General features: G+C 30.7%; 1 protein-coding gene and 1 long non-coding RNA gene across 2 annotated transcripts; one reads left to right on the forward strand and one right to left on the reverse strand.

Annotated features, from left to right (window-relative positions):
* The first annotated feature begins 17,202 nt into the window (after window positions 1-17,202).
* Window positions 17,203-17,679, forward strand: LOC138342130 (uncharacterized). Its single transcript, XM_069294319.1, has one exon. The coding sequence runs from the start codon at window positions 17,203-17,205 to the stop codon at window positions 17,677-17,679; it is 477 nt and encodes a 158-aa protein (XP_069150420.1).
* A 4,606-nt stretch (window positions 17,680-22,285) lies between these two features.
* Window positions 22,286-25,575, reverse strand: LOC138342301 (uncharacterized). The gene is made up of 4 exons (XR_011215152.1): window positions 25,518-25,575; window positions 25,168-25,199; window positions 23,600-23,692; window positions 22,286-23,511 (listed from the first exon to the last, which is right to left on the reverse strand). It is a non-coding gene; the product is annotated as an uncharacterized lncRNA (long non-coding RNA).
* Window positions 25,576-25,797: the final 222 nt, after the last annotated feature.

Raw genomic sequence — 25,797 nt, forward strand, 5'->3', positions numbered from 1 at the left:
AAAATTTAATATTTATGAAGGGTATAGTAATAGCTTGTTATAGCTTAATGGGTTATCAATTTACCTAATAATCCAAAACTAAAACCGATAACACAATATTTTTTTTATATAAAATCATTAAAACACCATTAACCCAATAAGCCAACAATAATGACCCAATAACATTATTTTTATTTTATTTTATTGATCATTTTGATTACTACACACCCCTAATTTTGAGAGATTGTTTTTAAAAATTATGTGTGTCTTACCCCACCATAGAGGTCCCATCTGTTATAGCGACAGTGCTGCAGTGGGCTCTCACTCTATAACATGAATTAAATCCACCGTCAGAGCAACATGTCACCTGCTATAGAGGCTTGCACAGGATAGAAACTTAAAAATCCTCTAAAATAGTTTACTTTGTAACGCACCTTCATACCTAGACGTTCCAAACCAAACCTTTCACGCCAAGATCGATATTGGCTCACTTCCAAAAAGTTCTACGAACTCCTTAGCATCTCAGAACCTAGAAAATTAGACTTTACCTAAGCATTTTCTACAATACTTTTCCCGAATTCGCTTAGACCTTGTCTCACTCAGATTTTATCAAGGTTTTAGCCTAACCTGAAATTTTTATTCACTACGCCAAAAGTTTCTCACTCATTTTCGATGAGGGAAGTCGCTATAATGACTATATTAGAATTTGAAATTTGACACATGGATATATGTGATCAATCATAAGTGACATAACTTTCTAAAACTAGAAAAAAAAAAGTTTGAGTTAGTTTTAGACTAACGGAGGATGTAGAATATCTATTATGATTTTCTATATGTTTGGAATATTTTTGTCTTCTTTTTCTTTGATTTAATGATAAATCTTATCTATATTTGAAATAAGGACGGATCCACGTGAGAATCAATGGTGATCAAAGACCATTGACTCTAACGTGGATTCTCTAATTTGTATAAACAATTAGTAAGTACTACGCTATAATTAACAAAAACTCAAAGTATGACAAGTTCTTTTAAAGAAAATTATCAAGCATAAAGAGTTGATAATATATATTTAATGTATTGGTAAATGTTTTATTTTGGTCCTTAAAATATTTTACGTGATTGAAATGGTCCATGGTCCATAGTATATAAAAAAAATATTCATTTTGGTCTGTCATATGTTTCATTTGATTGAAATGATCTTTAATGTATAACAAAGTGTATTCATTTAGGTTCTTTAACCTAAAACTAACATATTTATCGATAAAAAAGTGTCAAATTTAATTATGACCCTTAGTAGTTAGTAAAATTTACCATTATTGTCTTCTTTGTTAGCTCCAAAGAAAGAACTCCATAAAATCTAACAGTACTATCTCTACTTTCTTTAACAAAATTTAATTTTCTATTGCTTAAAATATTTTTGCACTAAGCATATAATTTTTTGAATCTTGAAGTAAATTTTGTTGGAGAAAAGTTGAGAAAATAGTGTTAGGTTTGATGAGTTCTTTCGTTTGGATTTAACAATTAAGAAGATAACAATGATAAATTTTGTGAGATTCATATAGTTAAATGTGACATCTTTTTGGAAAAATTTGTTAGTTTAGGGTAACAAAATCAAAATAAATACCTTTTGTTATATGTTAAAAATCAATTTGAATCAAGTTTATACTAAATTTTAATATACGTGATAACTTTGATATAAATTGTATATGAAAGAGATTGACGTTGATGATAAGACTAGTGACTAAGCTAAGAAAGTAACTAAGGTAATGCTAATATTCTGTGAAGGACTAATGTAAGAGGTAACATATGATTAAGAAGTCAAATGTGATATAATTGTATTGTTGTTTCCGTTGGTTTTATGATATTTTACGTGAATTTAATCTAGGTTGATTTATGATGTCTACTCTATACGTGTGACGTACTTACACTACTATTGTTACACCTTTTGGTGGTGTAAGTAAGTTTGTTTTAGATTGATTGAAGCGTGAGATGACAGTTATTCATCAACTTCTACATACTTTGTCCTCAAGTAAGAGTTGGGTCAATTTCTTGTGTATTTTTTTTACCGATCTAGACTAGGCCCTTGGAAGTTGTTAAAGATTTTATAATGTTGAGTGATTTTTTTTTATCGTTATGTTTTTTCAACCCAGATTCAACTCTTTAAATAAAATTTTCCATTTAATTAAGAATGTGTGATAAGAATTTGTCTACCTAACTAAAAATAGAGCAAATTTTTGTACGATCCCGTAATTTAAATTGTGACAAAGTGTACGTGGATTCTTCAATTTGTACAGACAATTCCTAGGTAATATATAATTAACAAAAAAAACAAAAAGTTAATGAAGCAATTTTCCTAATTAATTTACAAGATTTTCTCTAACCCAAAGTCAAAGAAGATTAAAAGTGAATATCCCAAACTAAAAAAAATCAAAAGTTCCATTTTTCCAATAACAAAAATTTCATTATTTGTAGTGCAAAAATCTACGGATGTACTATGATTAAGCTAGGTTGTACCTATTCTTTGATAACCAGAAATATTCAAAATTGGAAATTCTTAATATTTAAAATTAAGTAAAAATTACATTAATCAATTCCTTAAAGTACATCAGTTAACTACACTTATTGAATAGTGATATGTATTTATTTCAATAATCCATATAATATAACACAATTAAAAGTCATGACCATTCAAATATAATAGGCACCTTTTCATTTATCCTTTAAAAAATAAATTCTAAGAAACATTAATAAGTCTTTCTGTATAAAGATAATAGAAACTGTAATTAATCCTAGTCTAACTCTGATTGAAAATAATTTCACATGGATTTTTAAAAATTTAAAATCGGAAATTAATGGTCAATATCTCTGCACATTTTAATAGTATAAATTATGTAAGAAAACATTGTATGCTTAATTGAATCAGAAATTAATTCAAAGACAAAATTTGTTTGTCTAATTACCCAAATTCAATTAAAGATGTCAAACATTGTGCCAATTAATGAAAGAGTTTCATTTCAAAGGAGTAGTTAATAGATCTGAGAAAAAAATTATATATGGTCAAGAAATCTTAAATCCCTTGGTAAAAAAAACATTAATATTTCAGTAAATATAAAAGACAATAATATATAGATAGTTTTTTTTTTTTTAAAAAAAAAAAATAAAGAACCCTAAAATATAGGTGCGCCACAATTGTAAGAAAGTAAAAGATTTGACTTAAATTCAGCAAAGAAACTCAAAATGAAACATCAAATTCCAACAAAATCCAAATGAAAAATTAACATCCCAAACTAAAACATCATATATATGTTTGATCAGATGATTGGTAGCTAATTTTTTTTTTATCCTAACTGATCAATCCATATATCGATGAATTATTATTATTAAAAATAAAACAGACATAATTAAACGAAACAAAGATGAATCGGTTCATAATAAACACGATTCAGTACTACTCATCATCCACATCATCCTCGTCATCCTCGTCCTCATCCTCTTCTGGTGCTGGGAGATTCAAATCTGGCAACAGATACACCGGCTCCCTCGGAGCAGCAGGAACATCGGCATCAGCAGCACTAGCATCAGCATCAGCGGTCTCATCATCAACACTAATGTCACTGGAGTTGTCATCATCAGGTGATGCAATTGCTTCATATGGTGGTGTCCAGTTCGGAACCTGGTCCTGGTTCAAGTCAGGTACATAGGAAGTCTCCAGCACCTGATGGGTCTGCATGTGACGGAGAAATAATATCATGGTGTCAAACACCATATCACATGCAAAGCAGGTTCTTTCTAGCACGGGTGGTTCTGGTGCTGGAGCTGGAGCTGGTACTGGTGGTTCAACATTTGCCCTTTTGGCCCTGTCCTCCGACGTTCCTTCCCCTCCGTTCACCATGAGTCCCCTCTTTCGAGGAAGAGCACCGACTGAGGGGACCTCAGTTCCAGTTGGTGGTGTAGCCTCCTCGTCGCAAACTTGAGGAGGGGAGGGAGGAGGGGAAGAGAGAGGAGAGACATTCTCAAGAGAGTTGGCCATAGAGAGAAAAAGATAAATGAGGTTTTCTTTTCTGTGTGAATAAAATGGTTAAGAATAGTGTCGTATATATAGTGAAAAATTAGAAAAATTTAAGATTTAAAGTTTTTCATTTCCCACCTATGAAAAAGGGCATATATGGAATGTTTGTTAAAATTAATTGCCTATTTAGCCAATGTAATAAATATTTTTTTCCAAAATATATATTTTGATGCATTATGCATCCTTTTTTAGATTTCCTGAATCATCCTACTTTGACCATAATTTATGTTTTAGAAAGAGTTAAAAATATGTTTTATAATAGGCAAAATTGAATCAAAATATCATTAGTTAATACGTTTGGTCTAAATATATCTTTGTCAAACAATTTCATGTCTTGGCCTAGTTAGTCTAATAGTTGGATCGGGAAATGCACCTGTTAATTAATGAGTCAAAAAACCTTTTATTATTATAAGTATATTAGTTTTTTTTTAATAAATATATTTTATTTTAATAAAAGTATTACTTCTAGAAACTTATTTTTAGTTCTTTTCTTTTAAAATCACTTTACCTGATAAATAAATAGAAAATAATCTTTGTTTCTTCTTAAAATCATTTTAACAATCAAAATAGAATAAGTTATGTATTTAACTGATAATTAGGGTTGTTCATGATTATTATTTATAAATCAAATCGAACCGCGATCAGAAGCAAATCAATTAAAAAGATAGATATTTTAATTTGGCTTTGTTAGGTTTGGTTTTAAATTTTCATAATTGATAATATTTGGTCTGGTTTTTATTTTACTAAAGAAAATCGCAAGAATAACCAAACCGAACCAAGAAATTATATACTAGTATATACAATTTCTAATTCTTTGAAAATAAGATATAAATAATTCTTTTGTTTTAATTAACTTAAGGTTTTTAGTTTACCATTTTCTCAAGCATGACACTCAAATTTTAATCCAACGATTAAAATTCCAAGTCCAAGTTCATCAAAATTCATGACTTTAATTATTATCTACCATACATCACATTAGATAGCTACACTTTCTCTTAATTAAATCATTTTATTCGTGTAATAACATGTACTAGGTGCATGTGTCTATCAAGATATGTATGTCCTCAACAAATGTATTACGTTCAAATCAAATAATGCAAAAAAATCGAATAAAACTGAAAACAACCAAACCAACAATTATTTTTTCGTTTAATTTGGTTTTGAAAATTTAAAAAATGACTAAATTGGTTTTGATTTTAACTAATATCCAATCTAAATTGAACCATGGACACCCTAACTGATAATATGAGTCTCTCTCTCACACCCACATATATAGTAACCTCATCATTAATTTTCAATTATATATTGACAAAAAAATTCTAAAATATTATAAGCATTTTCTAATCATAATTAGGAAAAGAATGTGTTATATATATATAGAGAGAGAGAGGGGGGTATTGTGGATAAAACTATTCAACAACAACATTTTTGAATCAAATTATAAATTGAGGACATTTTATTCAATGTTACATAATTTACGGATTTTTAAAATTATTTTTTCGATTTCTTTTTTTGTGTGAATACAATGAAGATAAAAAATTGAAATAACATTTTTATAAGGTAGTTCAGATTAAAAGAGATTATTTACTCAGATATTGAATCACACAACTAAATAAACAACTTTTATGTAATAATCTTATAAATAGTTCTTATAAGATGGTCAAATTTTCTTGGGTACATGTGATGAAAAGAATATAAATTTTGAACCTAGTTTAGATGGATTTTAATACAGTATTCAACTTCCAAAGTACGAAATAAAACTAAATAAAATATATTTCCTATGTTAGCTAATCATGTTAGAAATAGATATACATGAACAAGATAAATAATACATTTTTGGTTTGTGAAAGAAATTGAGATGTCCTAAATGAAAGACAATAAATGAATTTGCAAAACTATATATAGATCATCATTTGGTAGATTTTGATGCTTTGAATCATAAATACAACCCCCCAAACACTTAAACCTTCTTATGCTGTTATCTTACGTAGTAATATAATACTTCGTTTACTCAACCATCATTTTTGTGCTATTTACCTTTTTTATGTTATAATATTATATTTTATGTTTAACCTAGGTGTATATGAATTTTTTAACTTTAGGATTAAGTAGAACGTTATTGAACAAAATATTATAAGTATATAATAATCCTTTTGTGATGTTGATTAAGTCCTTATAAGGAGGTTCTTTTGAGATATTAGGAGTTTAGAGGTGTCAGAAATAAAGGACAAGTGGAATGGAGTCAAGACTTGAGTTAGAATGGGTGAGGGTGATTTTGAACACTTCTCGATCGTGATTGGTTGTATCGGGGATCAATCATTACCTTTTTTTTCTTGGGAGATATATGAATTGACACGATATATTAAAAAAAGGTTTTACGGTGTATTTTATGTTATTTGCAAATGACATGACTTGAAGAGATGCGTTCGATGGAGTTAATGATAATAAGCTGGATGTTCGAAGACATACCTTGGAGTCTAAATGTTTTAGATTTAAGTAGAACTGAAGTCAAAAGTTTAGTGACGTAATATATGAAACGAAAGTATAAGTGAAGATTAACACAAAATTCATATTTAAGTTTATGGCTCCATATATAATTCAATATAACTGGAAAAGTAATGATGTCACACACCGTATTGAAGTGGGCGGATGAAATTGAGGCATACATTCTTTATTCTATGCGATAAAAATGTGTCCCTATAGATGATTAAATGTAAGTTATACATAGTGGTTGTGCTGGGGCTAATTAGATTAACATTATTGTTATAAGAGGCAAAGTGTTGTCCAATAAAGGCAACACATGCAAAAGATGAATGTAGCTAGCGTAGATGAGGACGACTAGGTAGATATATGAAACGGAGTTTATATATGACACATAAGATAAAGACGCAACATTGAGATAGTTCAAAAATATGAGAAGGAAATGTGTGAATGCGTTAGTAGGAAAGCGTAAGAAGTTGATTATAACAAAAGTTAGAAGAGGTAAAGATATAAGCCAAACAAGAACCGGAAGGAGGTGAATAAATACAAAGTGATATAGTATCAACTTACAAAGGACCTCACCTTAAATAAAAAAATTTGAAAATCGAAAATTAAAATAGAAAATTAACAGTAAATAGTTGAATGTTGTTGCATTTTTCGTAACTAAGATAATATTTTGATAATTCATTGCTTATAGATCCCTAAAAAGAATAAGCATCCATTTTTATTGTTTTACATTTTGTCAATAACTCATGTTTAATTTATACTGAAATAAAATAAAATAATATATATAAGAAAAAATTGAGAGTTTTCACTTGTTAGAATATGTGTAACAAATTAAAATAGTAATGACAATTCCTTTAGACATAAATAAGTTTAATGGGATAATGCCCAAGTACCCCCTCAACCTATGCCTGAAATCTCAGAGACACATTTATACTATACTAAGGTCCTATTACCCCCCTAAACTTATTTTATAAATAATTTTTTACCCCTTTTTGACCTACGTGGCACTATCTTGTGGGCCCAACAATGGTTGATTTTTTTTAAAAAACTAGTGCCACGTAGGATAAAAAGGGGTAGAAAATTACTTATAAAATAAGTTCAGGGGGGTAATAGGACCTTAGTATAGTATAAGTGTGTCTCTGGGATTTCAGACATAGGTTGAGGGGGTACTTGTGCATTTTCCCTAAGTTTAATAATAATTTTATAAGTGCTTACTTTTTGAAACTGTTGGAAAGGATTATTAATTAAATTAATAGGCATAATTAAATTAAATTTTGATACAATGTTGATGTTAAGATATTTTGTCAAATGGAATTTTTTAAAGATTTATATTTTGTCCTAAAATTGTTGTTTTAAGGATTTACTTCTTGTCCAAAATTGATATTTTAAGGATTTATTTTTTGTCCTAATTTTTTTTAAGGATTTATTTCTTGTATTAAATTGTTCTTTTAAAGATTTATTTCTTGTCTAAATTGTTTCCTTTTAAGGATTCATAAATCATGCCTTGTCCTAAATTGCTGTTTTTTAAGGATTTACATTTGTCCTAAAATGTAGTTTTAATAGGATTTATTTCTTGTCCTAAATTGTTGTTTAAAGGATTTATTTCTTGTCCTAATTTGTTGTTTTCAAGGATTTAATGTGCTGTCCTAAATTTCTGATTTTTTAAAGGATTGATTTCTTGTCCTAAATATATCAATGTAAATATTTTAACATTTTAGCACAATATAAGCGGGATAGTGCTTAAAAATAATAGTTAAATAATAATTTAAAACATGCAGTAAATTCTTAAGATTACTATAACTTCCCTGACCAAAATCAATTTACATAAACCAATTATAATTATTAAAATAACATAGTAGAATTTTGATGGCCGCTAAATTGTTAGAGGAGGCTTGGATTAAGTTAAAAGTTGAAAACTCATTTTTAAATACCGGCCTTTAATTTTAGAAAAATGTATATTGTTTTTATATCGTAGTATTTGATTATCTTAATTAATTTTATAGGATATTTGTTATCTTCCATCAACAATATGATATCATGTATTTTTTTTCCCCATTAATATTAGAAACAATTAGGGAAAAATAACCTATTATTTTTACTTTTATTGTATTTTAAAATTAAAATATCGTAATTCTCAACCCCCTTAATTTATTAATCACTAGACCACAACAAAATTCTCAATCCACACTCATTGATCATTTGACAATACAGCTTATCATATTTCTCTAAGGATAGCATGCATGCATGTAGCAAGTCCAGCATTAAAATTGACATTTCTTGAACCCTAAACATCAAGAGAAGCTCTTATAACACACCAAAATGGACAGTTCATTCATAAATGGACGAGCTATAACTATCATCTTTAATATTGATCATCCTTGTTAAATACAGATCCATGCAAAAAAAATATTTACAACCTTTAAAATAGGGGAACTATAATTTCTTTATATTATTTCCTTACTTTAATCTACATACTTTTCTTCCTCAAGTGAAGTTTTATTCCTTTCTTCAATAATAAATATGTATTATTTGCTCCACATTTTCTCATTCAGCTTTTACTTTTTTATACTGTATATATAGTTTAATTTTTTAAATTTAACAGTTATATTTTAATAATTCAAAAAGTCTAGATATTCAATTGAACTAGATGTTTGTAAAAGCAAAGAGTATTTTTACTGGATCTTGGATATTTACTGGTTTTCTTGTTTTATTATTTCAGGAAAATGGTGAATGCGATTATTTTTTTGGGATAAAACATGCTCATAAAAAAAACGAAGTCGTTTTGCCTTATTTAGTTGGTTTTAATTTTGCTAAAAGAATATAATAGAGTACGCCCGTATTTGAATGAACCGCAACATTTATTTTTTAAAAATTACTATAACTATTAGTATTACTAGTTTATTTCTATTAGTATTGTTAGTTTATTACTATTGCTGCAAGCAAATAATAGAAAATTTTATTTTATGAAAACAATGCTCAAGTTTTTTCATATTTTTATTATTGAAAAAACTTCATAATGCATTTAAAATTGAGAAAGATATAAAAAGAATTGTATGGCGCGGACTCCTTTGAAAGTTGACGTAATGTATTATATTGGATGAAGTGAGTGAGGGTTAATGGGAATGACACTGTTAAAGGATCATAGTTATAGTTACCTCATAAATGGGCGAACCTCTGTTTTGATGTATGTTTTTAGAGAGAATCCCTTTTGATGTTTAAGATTCATAAAGTGATTTTAAGAGTCGTTAAGTGTTTATTTTGGTATCGAACTCTGCCAGTAGCTGATCATATTTATAGTACAATTCAAAAATTAACAAAGTTCCAACAAAGTCTAAATAAAATTATTATGGACGAACTTGAACACAATGTTTTGAGAAGAAAATACGCGAGATGAGACGTTTTATGTAGAGTAGGTATAAACTTATTCAATCACAACAACAAAAATTAGAGATACAAAACAAGAGTACATACATAGCTCTAATTATAGAAGCTAGGTGAAATATTTTGCTCGATATTTTGTGCCTCCAATTCTTAATTAGACTAATTAGTATTAGTGAAGGTTCACCTCCTTATGTATCATCAAGTACCTACAATTTCTTAGAAATCCTTTGCAATCAAATATCAACTGTAATAATGCAATTGCCGGCCACAATTATAAAATATAAAAATCAAAATTAGCCAGGTTTTAAAACAAGACATATTTATTATTAATAACAATCTAAGAATTAAAAGGTGATGTAAATCTTTTTATCACTTTTGATTAATAGGAAAATTGAGGATTTGGACTATGGATATATAGATTGTTGAAGGAAAATTACTGAATTCTAGATACAACATTATTAATATTATAAAGGCATTTTTTAATCAAAAGGGGGGAGGGGAAGAGGAGTATATTTGCACCAAAAATAATGAGTAATTGACCGTATTTTTAGATAAAAATGTTTGTGAGGTTTTTTGGGTAGGTTAGAGGTATTTTTTACCCTTTTTCGAAGCATAGTCCTTGCATGGATACTCTACGATCAAATTGAATCCACCTAGCAAAGCAAAAACAAAATGCTACAGGAAAGTAGGCAATAAAATCATATAATAATGAACAATTTAACATAGCATGTACAATGAACTGAAGAACTAGTTCCTCCACCAATCTCCTTTTCTTCTGTCTACATCAACAATTTCATCTGGATTACTCTCTCTATATATATGTATAGTCATAAAAAGAGAATATACATACACTACTCTCCACTGTCTTCTTCAAGTTCCTCCACGGCAATAAGTGCTTTTTCACTGTCAAAGAATCCGATGTAGTCTAACGACCTGGAGAAACAGCATAGCATATAATTCCTCTGGGCCTACTGCAATAAGATGTCAACAGGAATATGAGCATCCGAGTTAAGTCCGAGATATATAGAGAGAGAATGAGAAAGACGAGAATAAACTAACAATTATTTAATCCGGGGAATTCATGCAAACTTGCTCTCTCTAGAGTACTATCAACCACGTTCCTCGCCACTTCCATTGCCCCGTTATGATATTCTGCAATTATTAAAGTCACCCACAGTTGATGTGAGTTAAAATCACCCACAATTATTAGATTCCCTAACTCTAAAAAATAAACACTAAGATTTTTGCCTAGAACTAGACTCTATTAATCCCGTTAGTCGAACAAACAAGTATCCAACAACAAAAAGAGATTCCTACCAAAGACTTGACCTGATAAAAGAGTAACTCATGTATAGATTCTTTGCTTCTATTGTATTATGATCTGACATTAAATTATGTCGAGATCTACAAGTCTCTCAAAAACAACTTTCTATCCCTCTCTTCTTTTATCACCTTCAATCATCATGTTTTCGCACATACTGACCAATGCAAGTGGAGGTCTAAATAGGACATAGAAAGCCAGACTCTCATCTTATCATGTGTTTTTTTGGGTCAGATGTGATAATTCTAATCTTAATGACCCCGTATGACTATATATCCACGCAATTTTTAGGAAATTTATCTTGTGGATACACATGGATTTACATTACTCGCAATCACTCCCATATAACATCTCTGATCTCGCTGCCGTTGCATACAACTTGTGTTTCACTTTGTTAAGCGTTCACGTATAACACAACTATCTTAGCACTCCTCCGTTTCCATAATCCTCTTTTAGCTTGTGTCACATCTTCATCAATCATATCATTCTCCTCAAATATGAGAGCAAATATTTCCACTCTCTACATTTGGGCACCACTATCTCATCTAGTGTTCTCATTCGAGTGATCTTATTATAACTTGCAGTGAACATAGTTTGTCAAATTTCTACTTTTTATAGGTAGTTTGTTTTATTTCTAATTAACCTAAATAAAAGGCTAAAACAAGAGTTCTTCGTCATAGTTCCAACCTCAGTTGACTTTCTCGCTAATTTAACCAATTAAAGAGTATCATCTAAAATAAGCATTCATCATCCAACCTTTATTCAGCTTATTCATAAGTGTAAAATAGTATTATACAGATCCCCACAATAAACCACCTTTTTCCGGATACAAATTTATATCTCATCTCGTTATTTTCATACTAATATCACTCTTTTGTACAGTTCATTTCTGACATTTATATATTTTATCTGAATTTGTGTCTTCTATATCCCCACCAAACCCGCATTCTCAACCTATAAATTTCAATCAATATCTTTAACAAAAAAATAAACTCCTACAGGTATAAATCCAAATCAGTTCTGTCGCCCTTGTAAAAACTCAAATTTCATATACCATGTAACAATCAAAGAAGTTGTCCATTTATATGAAACATCACAAATAATGTGCATCACAAAAATATAAAGTGTATTGTTCCTAAAAGGCCAGTTTTGCATTAAAATACTGGACTTAAGTAACATTTGGAAAATATTGTAAGAGTATTTATTTGCTCCTAAATCAAGAGATCATTCCCTCCAAACCTAAGGGTATATTTACAGTTACAAGGATATCAAATTGGGAAATATAGAGAATGAAATATTACCTGTTTCGTCAGAAGTGATAGACGCAAGGCAGAAAATTACCCCATTGATCCAAATAATCAGAGTAAAAATCTCGAGCCACTCACAAGTTTATCTTTTATCCGACCTAATTAGAAAGGCTTAGACTTTTTTTGTCAAGTGAAATATGAATCTAAGTAATATTTCTTTTTCCTTTGGTGACTTGTAGGACAAGAAACAATGAGTAATAATGAGACAAGGAGATGCATAGCATCATATCAGCTGAATCAGGAGGTGTGAGATTCTCCAGCCAAGTGAAATTCCATAGATATATGTCCAGACTTACTGGTTTGATTGCGGCTGATCAAGGTAAGGAAATAGCCCTTGTTGTACCAGATATTCCTAAAAAGAAAAAGAACGATTGTAAAAAAAAAAAGAAAGGAATGAAGGAAGAACATACCCGAAGAATTATGCACACATCATGCTCTATGTCCAGAAACATATGAATAAAATCAACGCGTCTTTTTGTTGAAGATGAATAAAACTGATTTTTTTTTTTCAAAAAAAAAACAATTATTTCCAGACACATATCAAAAGGATTCTCTTTTAAATCCGTGGTACCTCCAAATGGGCAATATAATGACTTTTAAATTATATAGATGAAAAATGTTCAATCCGGTATGTCTTATATTGTGCTCAGAAAACATGTTTGATGAATCAGTGACACTTAACAGTAATATCACATAAAAACATACATCATGTTCAAGAGAAATAAATAGACATATTAATATTCTAATATCTAATGAAATGATGATGAAAACAGTTTCAATGAACAATAAATTCTGTAGACACATAAATAATAAAATCTGAAGTATAGTTCTGTATTGAAATAATAAAATCTGAAGGACAGTGTCTATCATGTCATACTTGACACTAAAATCTGTAAAGTTTATTTTTGATAGATTAACATTGTCGGAGCTTAGCTTATTTAGATTAGTAAGAAAATGAATCTAAAAAAGTAATTGCAAGGGTTAAAAGTAGTTCAATGGTGTCCAATAAGAGAAACAAATAACAAATAGACAATATTTTTTTGTTTGATTTTTTCTGTTGCTATTTTCCCCTTTGTTTTTCATAGTAGATGTTTTTATTCTTTTTCCTTACAGATGCCCAGCATTAATATTTAGTGCCATTTCAGTAATCAGTACGACCACTAATGAGAATGGTTACACCAAGCCACTAAGACCGCATCTACATTTTAAACACATAGAGACACTACATTTATAATCTCAATTGATTAGCCTGTGACCTCTTGGTGCATCTTTGACAATCTCTCTAAAACAATCTGATTCAAGTTCTCACTAGATCAATCTGCAAAAGCTCTTTCTGCACCAATTCTACTAAGCAAATTTCTAATACTCCCTGAATTTCAATTTGTTTATCCTACTTTCTTTGTTAGTCTATTTAAAAAAGAATGTCTTTTTCATGTTATGACAACTCTTTTAGTTCTAACTTTTCACATGTTCAAGACCACAAGACCACAAGATTAAAGGATGTTATGAATTCTACCTATCTTTAGTTTAAGACCACACAAAGGTCTTCTTTACTTTCTACAACTTCATGCCAAGTCAAAACCAAACAAATAAATTGAAAATGGAAGGAGTCATACTTTTACCTTTTTAAGCTGTAATTTAACTTATTTACCTCTAGGTGTAAGTTTGCGACAAATCTACTAAGTGCCCGTTTGGATTGACTTATTTTAAGTATTTTTAAGTCAAAATATTTTTAAAGCACTTTTCTAGTATATGTGTAAAACAAAAAAGTGCTATTAAGTGGTGCATGCAGTGTGGCAAAAATAGTATGACTTTTGGCTTATAAGCTAAAAACCTAGAGCCAATCCAAACTGGCTCTAAACATATTTCTAACATAAATTTACCTCATTGAGTTCTACGTTATCATTAACCTTTATGTATCAAAAAGAGAGTGATACCCGATTTTCTAGATTTGCCACACTGCATGAACCACTTACACATTCTACAATTCCAACAAGCAAAACTTAAAGACAGCATGCAAAAATTCTTTACCTGCATCCTCTTAGAGGACATCAACTGATGAATTAATTCAGGATTTGGCATCATATCCCCACGATGAGAGTTGGGGTCGAGCCCCATAATCTAACCACCAAGATACTCAAGAAATGAGAAGCTTGACAAGAAATTCTCCATCACAAACAACAAAAAAAGAAAACCAGGAGAGAAAAGAATAAAACCTTAAACTCGATGACTGTTTGTAAGCTTTAGTACAAAATAAATAAATAAATAAATAAATACCTGGTTTATGTGCTGTATTATCTGCGAGATGGATGGGTATCCTATTAACTGATTTTCAGAAGAGGCTCCAGGTATGCCACCTAGCATTTGCTGTAAATCTGCTATGTCATCCAAACCACCAGGAGAGGGTCCCCAAATATTCCTAGAAGCATTTGATCTGGGAGTGGTATTCATTTGGGCACCTCCAACTGCAAAATAGAGTAAAAAGACAATACCCCGCTTATCAAAAGTAGTTGAAAAGGGGGTAAGGGGGGGAAGCAAGATAATGAATGCTACATACATAAGACATTAGCTGATATAGTTAAAAGTATAAAATTGTTTTAAGAAATCGTGACAAAATTATGCTAAACTTTGAAATATTTTTACCAGAGAAAAACAAAGAAAAAAAGTAGCTACAGAGAACAGGTGTTCAAATGTTCAAGTTGTACGCACAAATTGCATGAGTATGATGACTTCATGGCACCCAAGCAGTGAAGATGCATGAAAGCATCTCCAGAACGAGAAATAGGAAAGAGATAAAAAGTTTCTTTTAATATGCAGAAGAACCTGGTGAACAAGATAGGAGATGAAGTAACAAGGTTAAATCTAGCGGAAAATAGAATTAGATCCACAAACTTGCTAGAAACTTACAGTCAGGTGGTGCCCAAGGATCCGAAAGTGGGTTCGAGTTTGGAGCAGGAGGATTAGCAGTTGTGTCAGAACCAGTAGCTGGAGGGTTAGTTGACCGGTTTTTGCCTTGTTCCTGGTCTCCCAAAAGAGCCACTAACGGGTTTGTCCCTGAATCATTTCTTGTATCTCATACATGTGCCTTAGCATGTTAAATTCCTTAAGAGATGATTCAGTGTGTCTCAATGACCATTGAATAGTTCTTATCGTCTCATGCATGAGTTCATTACGTGCAGCCTCCCATGTCTGGAGAAATATAGCAGGGTCATTGAATATGTGTGGGAGCTCGGGATTAAGATTCACATACTCTCACATTTGAGGACTGTTCACGATAAAGTTGCAGATGATTTCTGGGTCATTCAGTAGATCCTGAACTAGAGGCATATTCAATATCTCTCATCATGTTGGAGTCATGTTGCTGGACCTGCTCAAAATCTGGAAGTCCAGCTCCAAACGAACCACCTCTACTTCCAAGTCCAGAAAAGAGTGGACCTCCACTGACTCTGACAAACAACCCCCCTGTAGTGGGAAAGCCAACCCTGGGAGCATCCTGATTAGCATTTGGATTTACAACATTGGTTGCACTAGCAGAAGTAGCTGCGACAGAACCTTGAATAAGATGAACTGTGTAGTCTGCCTCCAGACCTGCTCGCCACAAATATTAAAATTAAATTTACTGTGATTCTTATTCTGACAGCTGATAACATGCAACAAGAGAGCAGATAAAATAGAAGCTCCATGCATCTTGAAAGTATAAGATTCCAAAGCTCAATCCAGAATGTTATGTGGTTATAAGTAATCAATCATGAATCAGATCAACATAATTGGCATTAAGTAGCATCATGTTAAAGTCAAGAGAATAGATGCTAAATCAAATCTACGTAGTAAAATAGAAACTGAACTGCAACAAATATGCAGATTCTCTGCGATTGCAGATCCACATACACAGCTTCATACTCTAATAAATGCCCAATAAACCCCAATACCACTGCATCATTCCTATATATTACTTTTTTCCACTTATTGACCTTTACCTATTTCTTATCCCAAGACAAAACATGCCCGATTAGGGAGTATATTGTAACAAATAAGCAAGACTTTAAATCTATTAGAATCGAAATTTTGTCCTAATGCATTAACACACAACTTATCGATCATTTCCATCTATTTTGGAAAGAACACAAACAAAGAGGTTTAATTTGCACTTCTAAATCGAGAAATTAAGGAATATTTTGTCAACGTAATCCTACCTATCAAGATGGAGCGAATGAGCTCATGACGTCAATTATTGTACGTAGGAGTCGAATGTAGGCTTTCAGAAATTACTACTCCCTTCAATTGCAGGATATCTCCTTCACAACCGTCAAATAAGATACTTCTACATTTTAAGGGCCCGTTTGGCCATAAATTTTGCAAGTAAAACTTGGGAAAAAACTTGGCAAATTTTGTTTGTCCATACACTTTTTTATTATTTGGCAAATTTTTTTGGCAAGTTTTCCAAATTCCCAAATACTAGAAAAATCTAGTATTTGGGCCAAATTTCATTATTTGGAAAGTTTTAGAAATTCAATTTTTACCCTTAACTTTTTATTTTACAAAAATAATATATTTATTGACACCAACCAATTCAATTAGCTCCCTTCTACATGCATTCTTTTGATTTCATACATTCCTTTATTACAGTTAGTCTTAATGAACAAGCTACTAAATAAAACATGAATTGCATTTATTTTATTTTGGTAGATAAATATTACGTTGTTGATGCTGGTCTACGGATCACAAGAGGATTTTTAGCTCCATTTATTGGAATGCGCTATCATTTGCAGGACTACCGAGGAAGTGAAAGAGAGCCTAAGAATGGAAAAGAGCTATTTAACTATAGACATGCTTCTCTGCGCAATGTAATTGAAAGAAATTTTGGTGCATGGAAAAGTAGATTCAGAATACTAAGACAAGGCATGAACTATGAATGTGACATGCAGGTGAAAATAGTAATTGCTTGCGCTGTATTGCATAATTTTTTACGTGAACACCAAAGTAGTGATGGAATATTCAATGAATATGAAAATGATGATATGGTTGTTGATGAAAGTGACGAACTACTGGCTCAGGGTAACAACATCGCTTCATCTTCTCGATCATCTGATTCGAAAATGCAAGCTCATCGAGAAGAGATTGTTCATAAAATGTGAGAAGATAATACTAAAGAATAGGTTGAACTCTTTCAGATGAGAAAGCATAGGTTCTTCAGTGATTGCAATATTTATTTCCTTTTATTTTCTTCTCTTTTTTTTCCCGAATTTATATTAGTTGTATTTTCATTATCATGATTTGTACCAAAACCTTTTCACTATACGAATATTTACTGTAATGATTCTTGTTGATTTGTTGCGGAAGTCATAAATCTTGTTACGTGAGATTTCTATTGTGCTATGTAATACAAATTTATGGTTAATTTGATAGTTTTAAAAACTTATGGGTATAAATCATATTTCTTAAAAAACTGAAATATGTTTCTCAAATTCTATGGCCAAACGCATGGTAAAATTTCACCCAATTTTTCATCCAAATAATATTTGCCAAAAATATTTGAATATCTATGGCCAAACGCTAGCTAAGAATATCCACAATCTCAACACCAGCTAAAAGTTCCAATGAATTATTTTCCAAAAACAGATTCTCCTCCATTTCAGGAAACAACTTCTATATGCATTATTTCTTTTTCTTGTTAAAACAGTTCTCAATGCATTATTTTCCACAATGAACAAATAATTCAAATTACTCCTCAGAACAGGAGAATGCATTAGCATACAATCCCAAGCCAACCGAAGTACAGTTCTCTACATTCAGTAGTTAAAGCCCAAAAAAAATCTGAACTTTCAGATATTTAACATGCACCTCTATATAACATACAAGTTACAAAACATACAAATATTCTTTTAAATAATTATTTTTTAACAATGTTTTACAACATTAATATCACAAGCCCCAACAAGTTCGTAATTGAGGTACATTTGATTGATTGATCAGCAACATGAGTAATAAAAAGTAAACACAAATAATTCAGCATTACTAACAAAGTAGCAAAAAAATATTTAGATAAGAGAAATTAATTATTACCACAGCTTTTTAGGGTTTGATCATCCTTTAAGATCCGGCCGTTATAGATAACTTTCTACTCCTCAGCAGGGATATCAGTCGGCTGGGTAAGGATGGACTTGAATAATCCGACGGTGAAATCGAGGCTGGCTTGAACAGATAACTTAGAGTCGTTGACACATCGGATGTTGATGGTAACCGTTTCACCACCGCAGGCGATGTCGCCGGAATCGTCTTTCACCATTTGATAAGTATCACCTCCGTCCATACTGAAATTCTGTCTCCTCAGCAACAAGTATGAAAAATGTGGATTGAATCGGTGAGAATGAGTGTAGAAGAAATTGAAGAGGTAGCTTAGCTCAGTGCTTTTCACACTTAGGCGGAAAGAGCCAGAAGAGTGAAGTAACTGAAATTGTTTTGGTGTTTATATAAGAACAAAAACATTACACTACTTCCACGTGTTCATTTCATATGTCATATTTGTTTATTTTTTTTAATTAACTCACTTGATTATAGTTATTTTTTTTCTTTAAATCTCTTTATGACGGTCGATTATTTTTTAGAGTGATATTTTTTTTATAATGGACTGATTTTCTTCAAAAAGTAATTACTTTTTTATATTATTTATTTTTGTATAGTAACATTCAACCTATAACGACGATAGAATTCATTATAACAGTATATTCTTTATAAAATCATAGGTTGGATTGAAAATAATTAAACCTAATATGTTGATTTATCAAAATTATAAACCAAAATACACTAACATAAAATTGATTCTTCTATTTCAATTTTAATTAATTAGTTCTTTCTATTTTCTTAAAATTACACAATGATTGAAAAAGAGATCAAATATATTTTACTTTTTACCTAGGTCATAGGTTTGGAACTTGTAAATTATAAATGTTAACTAAATGTGAAGTCCACTACTCGAGGCTAGAAGGGCAGAATTTTTTCTACCTATTGCATATAAATAGGCTGAGATGACGAAGTGTATCATGATTAATATACTAACAAATACATTAAAAAAAAAGTATGTGTCTTAATTATTCATGCCTCTATAATGATAGATTACAAATAATAAGAAGAACGAAAAACATGTACATGGTTCTTTATAATAACCACAAATTGATACATAGATCTAAGAAGCCAACACATAGGCAGCAAACTTGTGATGTATCAACTTGTAACTAACAATGTTTAACACTTAAATATTCAAAAAGTAAAAAAAGAGTGTATTACAACACAATAATTCTGGTCACATACCCTTTGTTATCAGATATTATAACTCAAAAATTCAAGCTATGATCTATTTTGTATTTTGTCATTACAACCATTAAATCAGCTTTATCCATGTACATTTGCTTCACCTTCAGATTTAAATTGTTTGAATCAACTATATATATTGTTATTTGTATGTAACATGAATTATCAATTCTTGATTCAAGTATATACGTTAAGAGAATGGTCCCTTTTTCTATCTTCAACACACACAATTGCACACATCAAAACATTGTATCTCTTCATCACTTTGAAAGGTTTCTTCAACAAAGAAAAGGGAAGGAATTTGAATTTTAAATTTCTTTGTTTTGTTAGGATTAACATCTGTCTAATTGATAAAGAAGATACTTAAGCGTAATTTATGAAATTTAATTAGATTTTCAGATTTATTTTTGGTTTTAGCGCAACATATTGAAAAGAGTAGGGATATAATATAATTTTAATCTTATACTATAGGATTTATGTAAGTTATACTAATATTATATTATAATTACGTATGCTTGAAACTAGATATGTAATCCTTTAAGTATAATATGATCTTTATTGATATTTCACTTGCTTTTTTCTTATAGAGTGCAAGATATATTCAGACGATTGATATACAAGACCTCTTGAAGGAAGCGTGATCTTCAAATTCAAGGATGAACTACTTTTAAGGTTGTCATGGATTCTTCTGACATCTTCTTATCCATGTCTTAAGACACATACATTAAACTATTAGCTTGTGTTTTCTAGCTTTCGCGGTTGCATCCTCATTATTGACTAATTAAAGTTTTGTACTTCCACTTTCTGTTTCAAGTGCTTAAATTTTACAATGTTTTAACTATTGGTTGAGTTTATGAAAACTCAAACAAATTTTAAATTGCTTTTAGTTGTTTCTTTCATAATTTGATTTTCATAACTACTCATGACGGGTTAAGTTGAGTTAGTAGTTAGTCCTCCCATTGAAGAATTAGTATCGTGACATAAAATTTCTATTAAAATCAGTCCTCAACTGCCACGAAAGCTCACTGTGATACTCAAGGAGAAAGTGAAAAGTTCATACCATCTAAATTAGATCCTTAACTTCCGGCAATCAATAACCAGCAAGAGCATTGCATAATATGAAGTCAACAATTTTTCTTTGACAGAATTGATACAAATACTCTTTTAAGGAAAGTTGCAAATATCGTATATTTGATTATCTTGATTAATTTTATAGAATATTTGTTATCTTCCATCAACAATATGATATCATGTATTTTTTTCCCCATCAATATTAGGGACAATTAGGGAAAAATAACCTATTATTTTTACTTTTATTGTATTTTAAAATTAAGATATCGTACTTCTCGGCCCACTTAATTTATTAATCATTAGACCACAACAAAATTCTCAATTCACACTCATTGATCATTTGACAATACAGCTTATCATATTTCTCTAAGGATAGCATGCATGCATGTAGCAAGTCCAGCATTAAAATTGACATTTCTTGAACCCTAAACATCAAGAGAAACTCTTATAACACACCAAAATGGACGGTTCATTCATAAATGGACGAGCTATAACTATCATCTTTAATATTGATCATCCTTGTTAACTCCAGATCCATGCAAAAAAAATATTCACAACCTTTAAAATAGGGGAACTATAATTTCTTTATATTATTTCCTTACTTTAATCTACATATTTTTCTTCCTCATATGAAGTTTTATTCCTTTCTTCAATAATAAATATGCATTATTTGCTCCACATTTTCTCATTCAGCTTTTACTTTTTTATACTATATATATAGTTTAATTTTTTAAATTTAATAGTTATATTTTAACAATTCGAAAAGTCTATATATTCAATTGAACTAGATGTTTGTAAAAGCAAAGAGTATTTTGCAAAATGAAAACATTAAGGACTCCTAGAAATTATGGTCATAAGTTTTGGAGTTGTGCGCTTTCAAAGGTACAAAACATATTATCTTGTTCACTTCAAGTTCTTTGGATATTTACTGGTTTTCTTGTTTTATTATTTCAGGAAAATGATGAATTCAATTTTTTTTTGGGATAAAACGTGCTCATAAAAAAAACGAAGTCGTTTTGCCTTATTTAGTTGGTTTTAATTTTCCTAAAGAATATAATAGAGTACGCCCGTATTTGAATGAACCGCAACATTTTTTTTTTGAAAATTACTATAACTATTAGTATTACTAGTTTATTACTACTAGTATTGTTAGTTTATTACTATTGCTGCAAGCAAATAATAGAAAATTTTATTTTATGAAAACAATGCTCAGGTTTTTTCATATTTTTATTATTGAAAAAACTTCATAATGCATTTAAAATTGAGAAAGATATAAAAAGAATTGTATGGCACGGACTCCTTCTAAAGTTGACGTAATGTATTATTTTGGATGAAGTGAGTGAGGGTTAATGGGAATGACAGTGTTAAAGGATCACAGTTATAGTTACCTCATAAATGGGCGAACCTCCGTTTTGATGTATGTTTTTAGAGAGAATCCCTTTTGATGTTTAAGATTCATAAAGTGATGTTTAAGATTCGTAAAGTTTTTATTTTGGTATCGAACTCTGCCAGTAGCTGATCATATTTTTAGTACAATTCAAAAAGTAACAACGTTTCAACAAAGTCCAAATAAAATTATTATGGACGTACTTGAACACAATGTTTTGAGAGGTAATGCGCGAGATGAGACGTTTTATGTAGAGTAGGTATAAACTTATTCAATCACTACAACAAAAATTAGAGATACAAAACAAGAGTACATACATAGCTCTAATTATAGAAGCTAAGTGAAATATTTTGTTCGATATTTTGTGCCTCCAATTCTTAATTAGACTAATTAGTATTAGTGAAGGTTCACCACCTTATGTATCATCAAGTACCTACAATTTCTTAGAAATCCTATGCAACCAAATATCAACTGTAATAATGCAATTGCCGGCCACAATTATGAAATATAAGAATAAAAAATTAACCAGGTTTTAAAACAAGACATATTATTAATAACATTCTAAGAATTAAAAGGTGATGTAAATCTTTTTATCACTTTTGATTAATAGGAAAATTGAGGATTTGGACTATGGATATATAGATTGTTGAAGGAAAATTACTGAATTCTAGATACAACATTATTAATATTATAAAGGCATTTTTTAATCAAAGGGGGGAGGGCAAGAGGAGTATATTTGAACCAAAAATAATAGAGTAATTGACAGTATTTTTAGATAAAAATGTTTGTGAGGTTTTTTGGGTAGGTTAGAGGTATTTTTGACCCTTTTTCGATGCATAGTCCTTGCACGAATACTCTATGATCAAATTGAATCCACCTAGCAAAGCAAAAACAAAATGCTACTGGAAAGTAGGCAATAAAATCATAAGATAATGAACAATTTAACATAGCATGTACAATGAGCTGAAGAACTAGTTCCTCCACCAATCTCCTTTTCTTCTGTCTACATCAACAATTTCATTTGGATTTCTCTCTCTCTCTCTCTCTATATATATAGTCATAAAAAGAGAATATACATACACTACTCTCCACTGTCTTCTTCAAGTTCCTCCACGGCAATAAGTGCTTCTTCACTGTCAAAGAATCCGATGTAGTCTAACGACCTGGAGAAACAGCATAGCATATAATTCCTCTGGGCCTACTGCAATAAGATGTCAACAGGAATATGAGAATCCGAGTTAAGTACGAGATATATAGAGAGAGAATGAGAAAGACGAGAATAAACTAACAATTATTTAATCCGGGGAATTCATGCAAACTTGCCCTCTCTAGAGTACTATCAACCACGTTCCTCGCCACTTCCATTGCCCCGTTCTGATATTCTGCAATTATTAATGTCACCCACAGTTGATGTGGGTTAAAATCACCCACAATTATTAGATTCCCTAACTCTAAAAAATAAACACTAAGATTTTTGCCTAGAACTAGACTTTCTCTAAATCCCGTTAGTCGAACAAACAAGTATCCAACAACAAAAAGAGATTCCTACCAAAGACTTGACCTGATAAAAGAGTAACTCATGTATAGATTCTTTGCTTCTATTGTATTATGATCTGACATTAAATTCATATTGATGTCGAGATCTACAAGTCTCTCAAATACAACTTTCTATCCCTCTCTTCTTTTATCACCTTCAATCATCATGTTTTCGCACATACTGACCAATGCATGTGGAGGTCTACATAGGACATAGAAAGCCAGACTCTCATCTTCTCATGTGTTTTTTTGGGTCAGATGTGATAATTCTAATATTAATGACCCCGTATGACTATATATCCACGCAATTTTTAGGAAATTTATCTTGTGGATACACATGGATTTACATTACTCGCAATCACTCCCATATAACATCTCTGATCTCGCTGCCGTTGCATACAACTTGTGTTTAAGCGTTCACGTATAACAAAACTGTCTTAGCACTCCTCCGTTTCCACAATCCTCTTTTAGCTTGTGTCACATCTTCATCAATCATATCATTCTCCTCAAATATGAGAGCAAATATTTCCACTCTCTACATTTGGGCACCACTATCTCATCTAGTGATCTCATTCGAGTGATCTTATTATAACTTGCAGTGAACATACTTTGTCAAATTTCTACTTTTTATAGGTAGTTTGTTTTATTTCTAGTTAACCTATAAAAGGCTAAAACCAGAGTTCTTCGTCACAGTTCCAACTGTTCCAACCTCAGTTGACTTTCTCGCTAATTTCACCAATTAAAGAGTATCATCTAAAATAAGCATTCATCATCCAACCTTTCTTCAGCTTATTCATAAGTGTAAAATAGTATTATACATATCCCCACAATAAACCACCTTTTCCGGATACAAATTTATATCTCATCTCGTTATTCTCATACTAATACACTCTTTTGTACAGTTCATTTCTGACATTTATATATTTTATCTGAATTTGTGTCTTCTATATTCCCACCAAACCCGCATTCTCAACCTATAAATTTCAATCAATATTTTTAACAAAAAAATAAACTCCTAACAGGTATAAATCCAAATCAGTTCTGTCGCCCTTGTAAAATCTCAAATTTCATATACCATGTAACAATACAAAGAAGTTGTCCATTTATATGAAACATCACAATTAATGTGCATCACAAAAATATTAAGTGTATTGCTCCTAATAGGCTAGTTTTGCATTAAAATACTAGACTTAAGTAACATTTGTAAAATATTGTAAGAGGATTTATTTGCTCCTAAATCAAGAGATCATTCCCTCCAAACCTAAGGGTATATTTACAGTTACAAGGATATCAAATTGGGAAATATATAGAATGATATTACCTGTTTCGTCAGCTTCGTCCTGATCTTGTTCTCTGCATGCGGAAAAGATACTTTGTCAGAAGTGATAAACGCAAGGCAGAAAATTACCCCATTGATCCAAATAATCAGAGTAAAAATCTCGAGCCACTTACAAGTTTATCTTTTATCCAACCTAATTAGAAAGTCATAGACTATTTTTTGGCAAGTGAAATATGAATCTAAGTAATATTTCTTTTTCCTTTGGTGACTTATAGGACAAGAAACAATGAGTAATAATGAGACAAGGAGATGCATATCATCATATCAGCTGAATCAGGAGGTGTGAGATTCTCCAGCCAAGTGAAAATCCATAGATATATGTCCATACTTACTGGTTTGATTGCGGCTGATCAAGGTAAGGAAATGGCCCTTGTTGTACCTGATATTCCTAAAAGGAAAAAGAACGATTGTAAAAAATAGAAAGGAATGATGGAAGAACATACTCGAAGAATTATGCACACATCATGCTCTATGTCCAGAAACATATGAATAAAATCACGCGTCTTTTTGTTGAAGATGAATAAAACAATTTTTTTTTCAAAAAAAAAAACAATTATTTCCAGACACATATCAGAAGGATTCTCTTTTAAACCCTTGGTACCTCGGAATGGG

Source organism: Solanum lycopersicum, chromosome 2 (genome assembly GCF_036512215.1).
Source record: "Solanum lycopersicum chromosome 2, SLM_r2.1".
In the NCBI taxonomy this organism is placed as follows: domain Eukaryota; kingdom Viridiplantae; phylum Streptophyta; class Magnoliopsida; order Solanales; family Solanaceae; genus Solanum; species Solanum lycopersicum.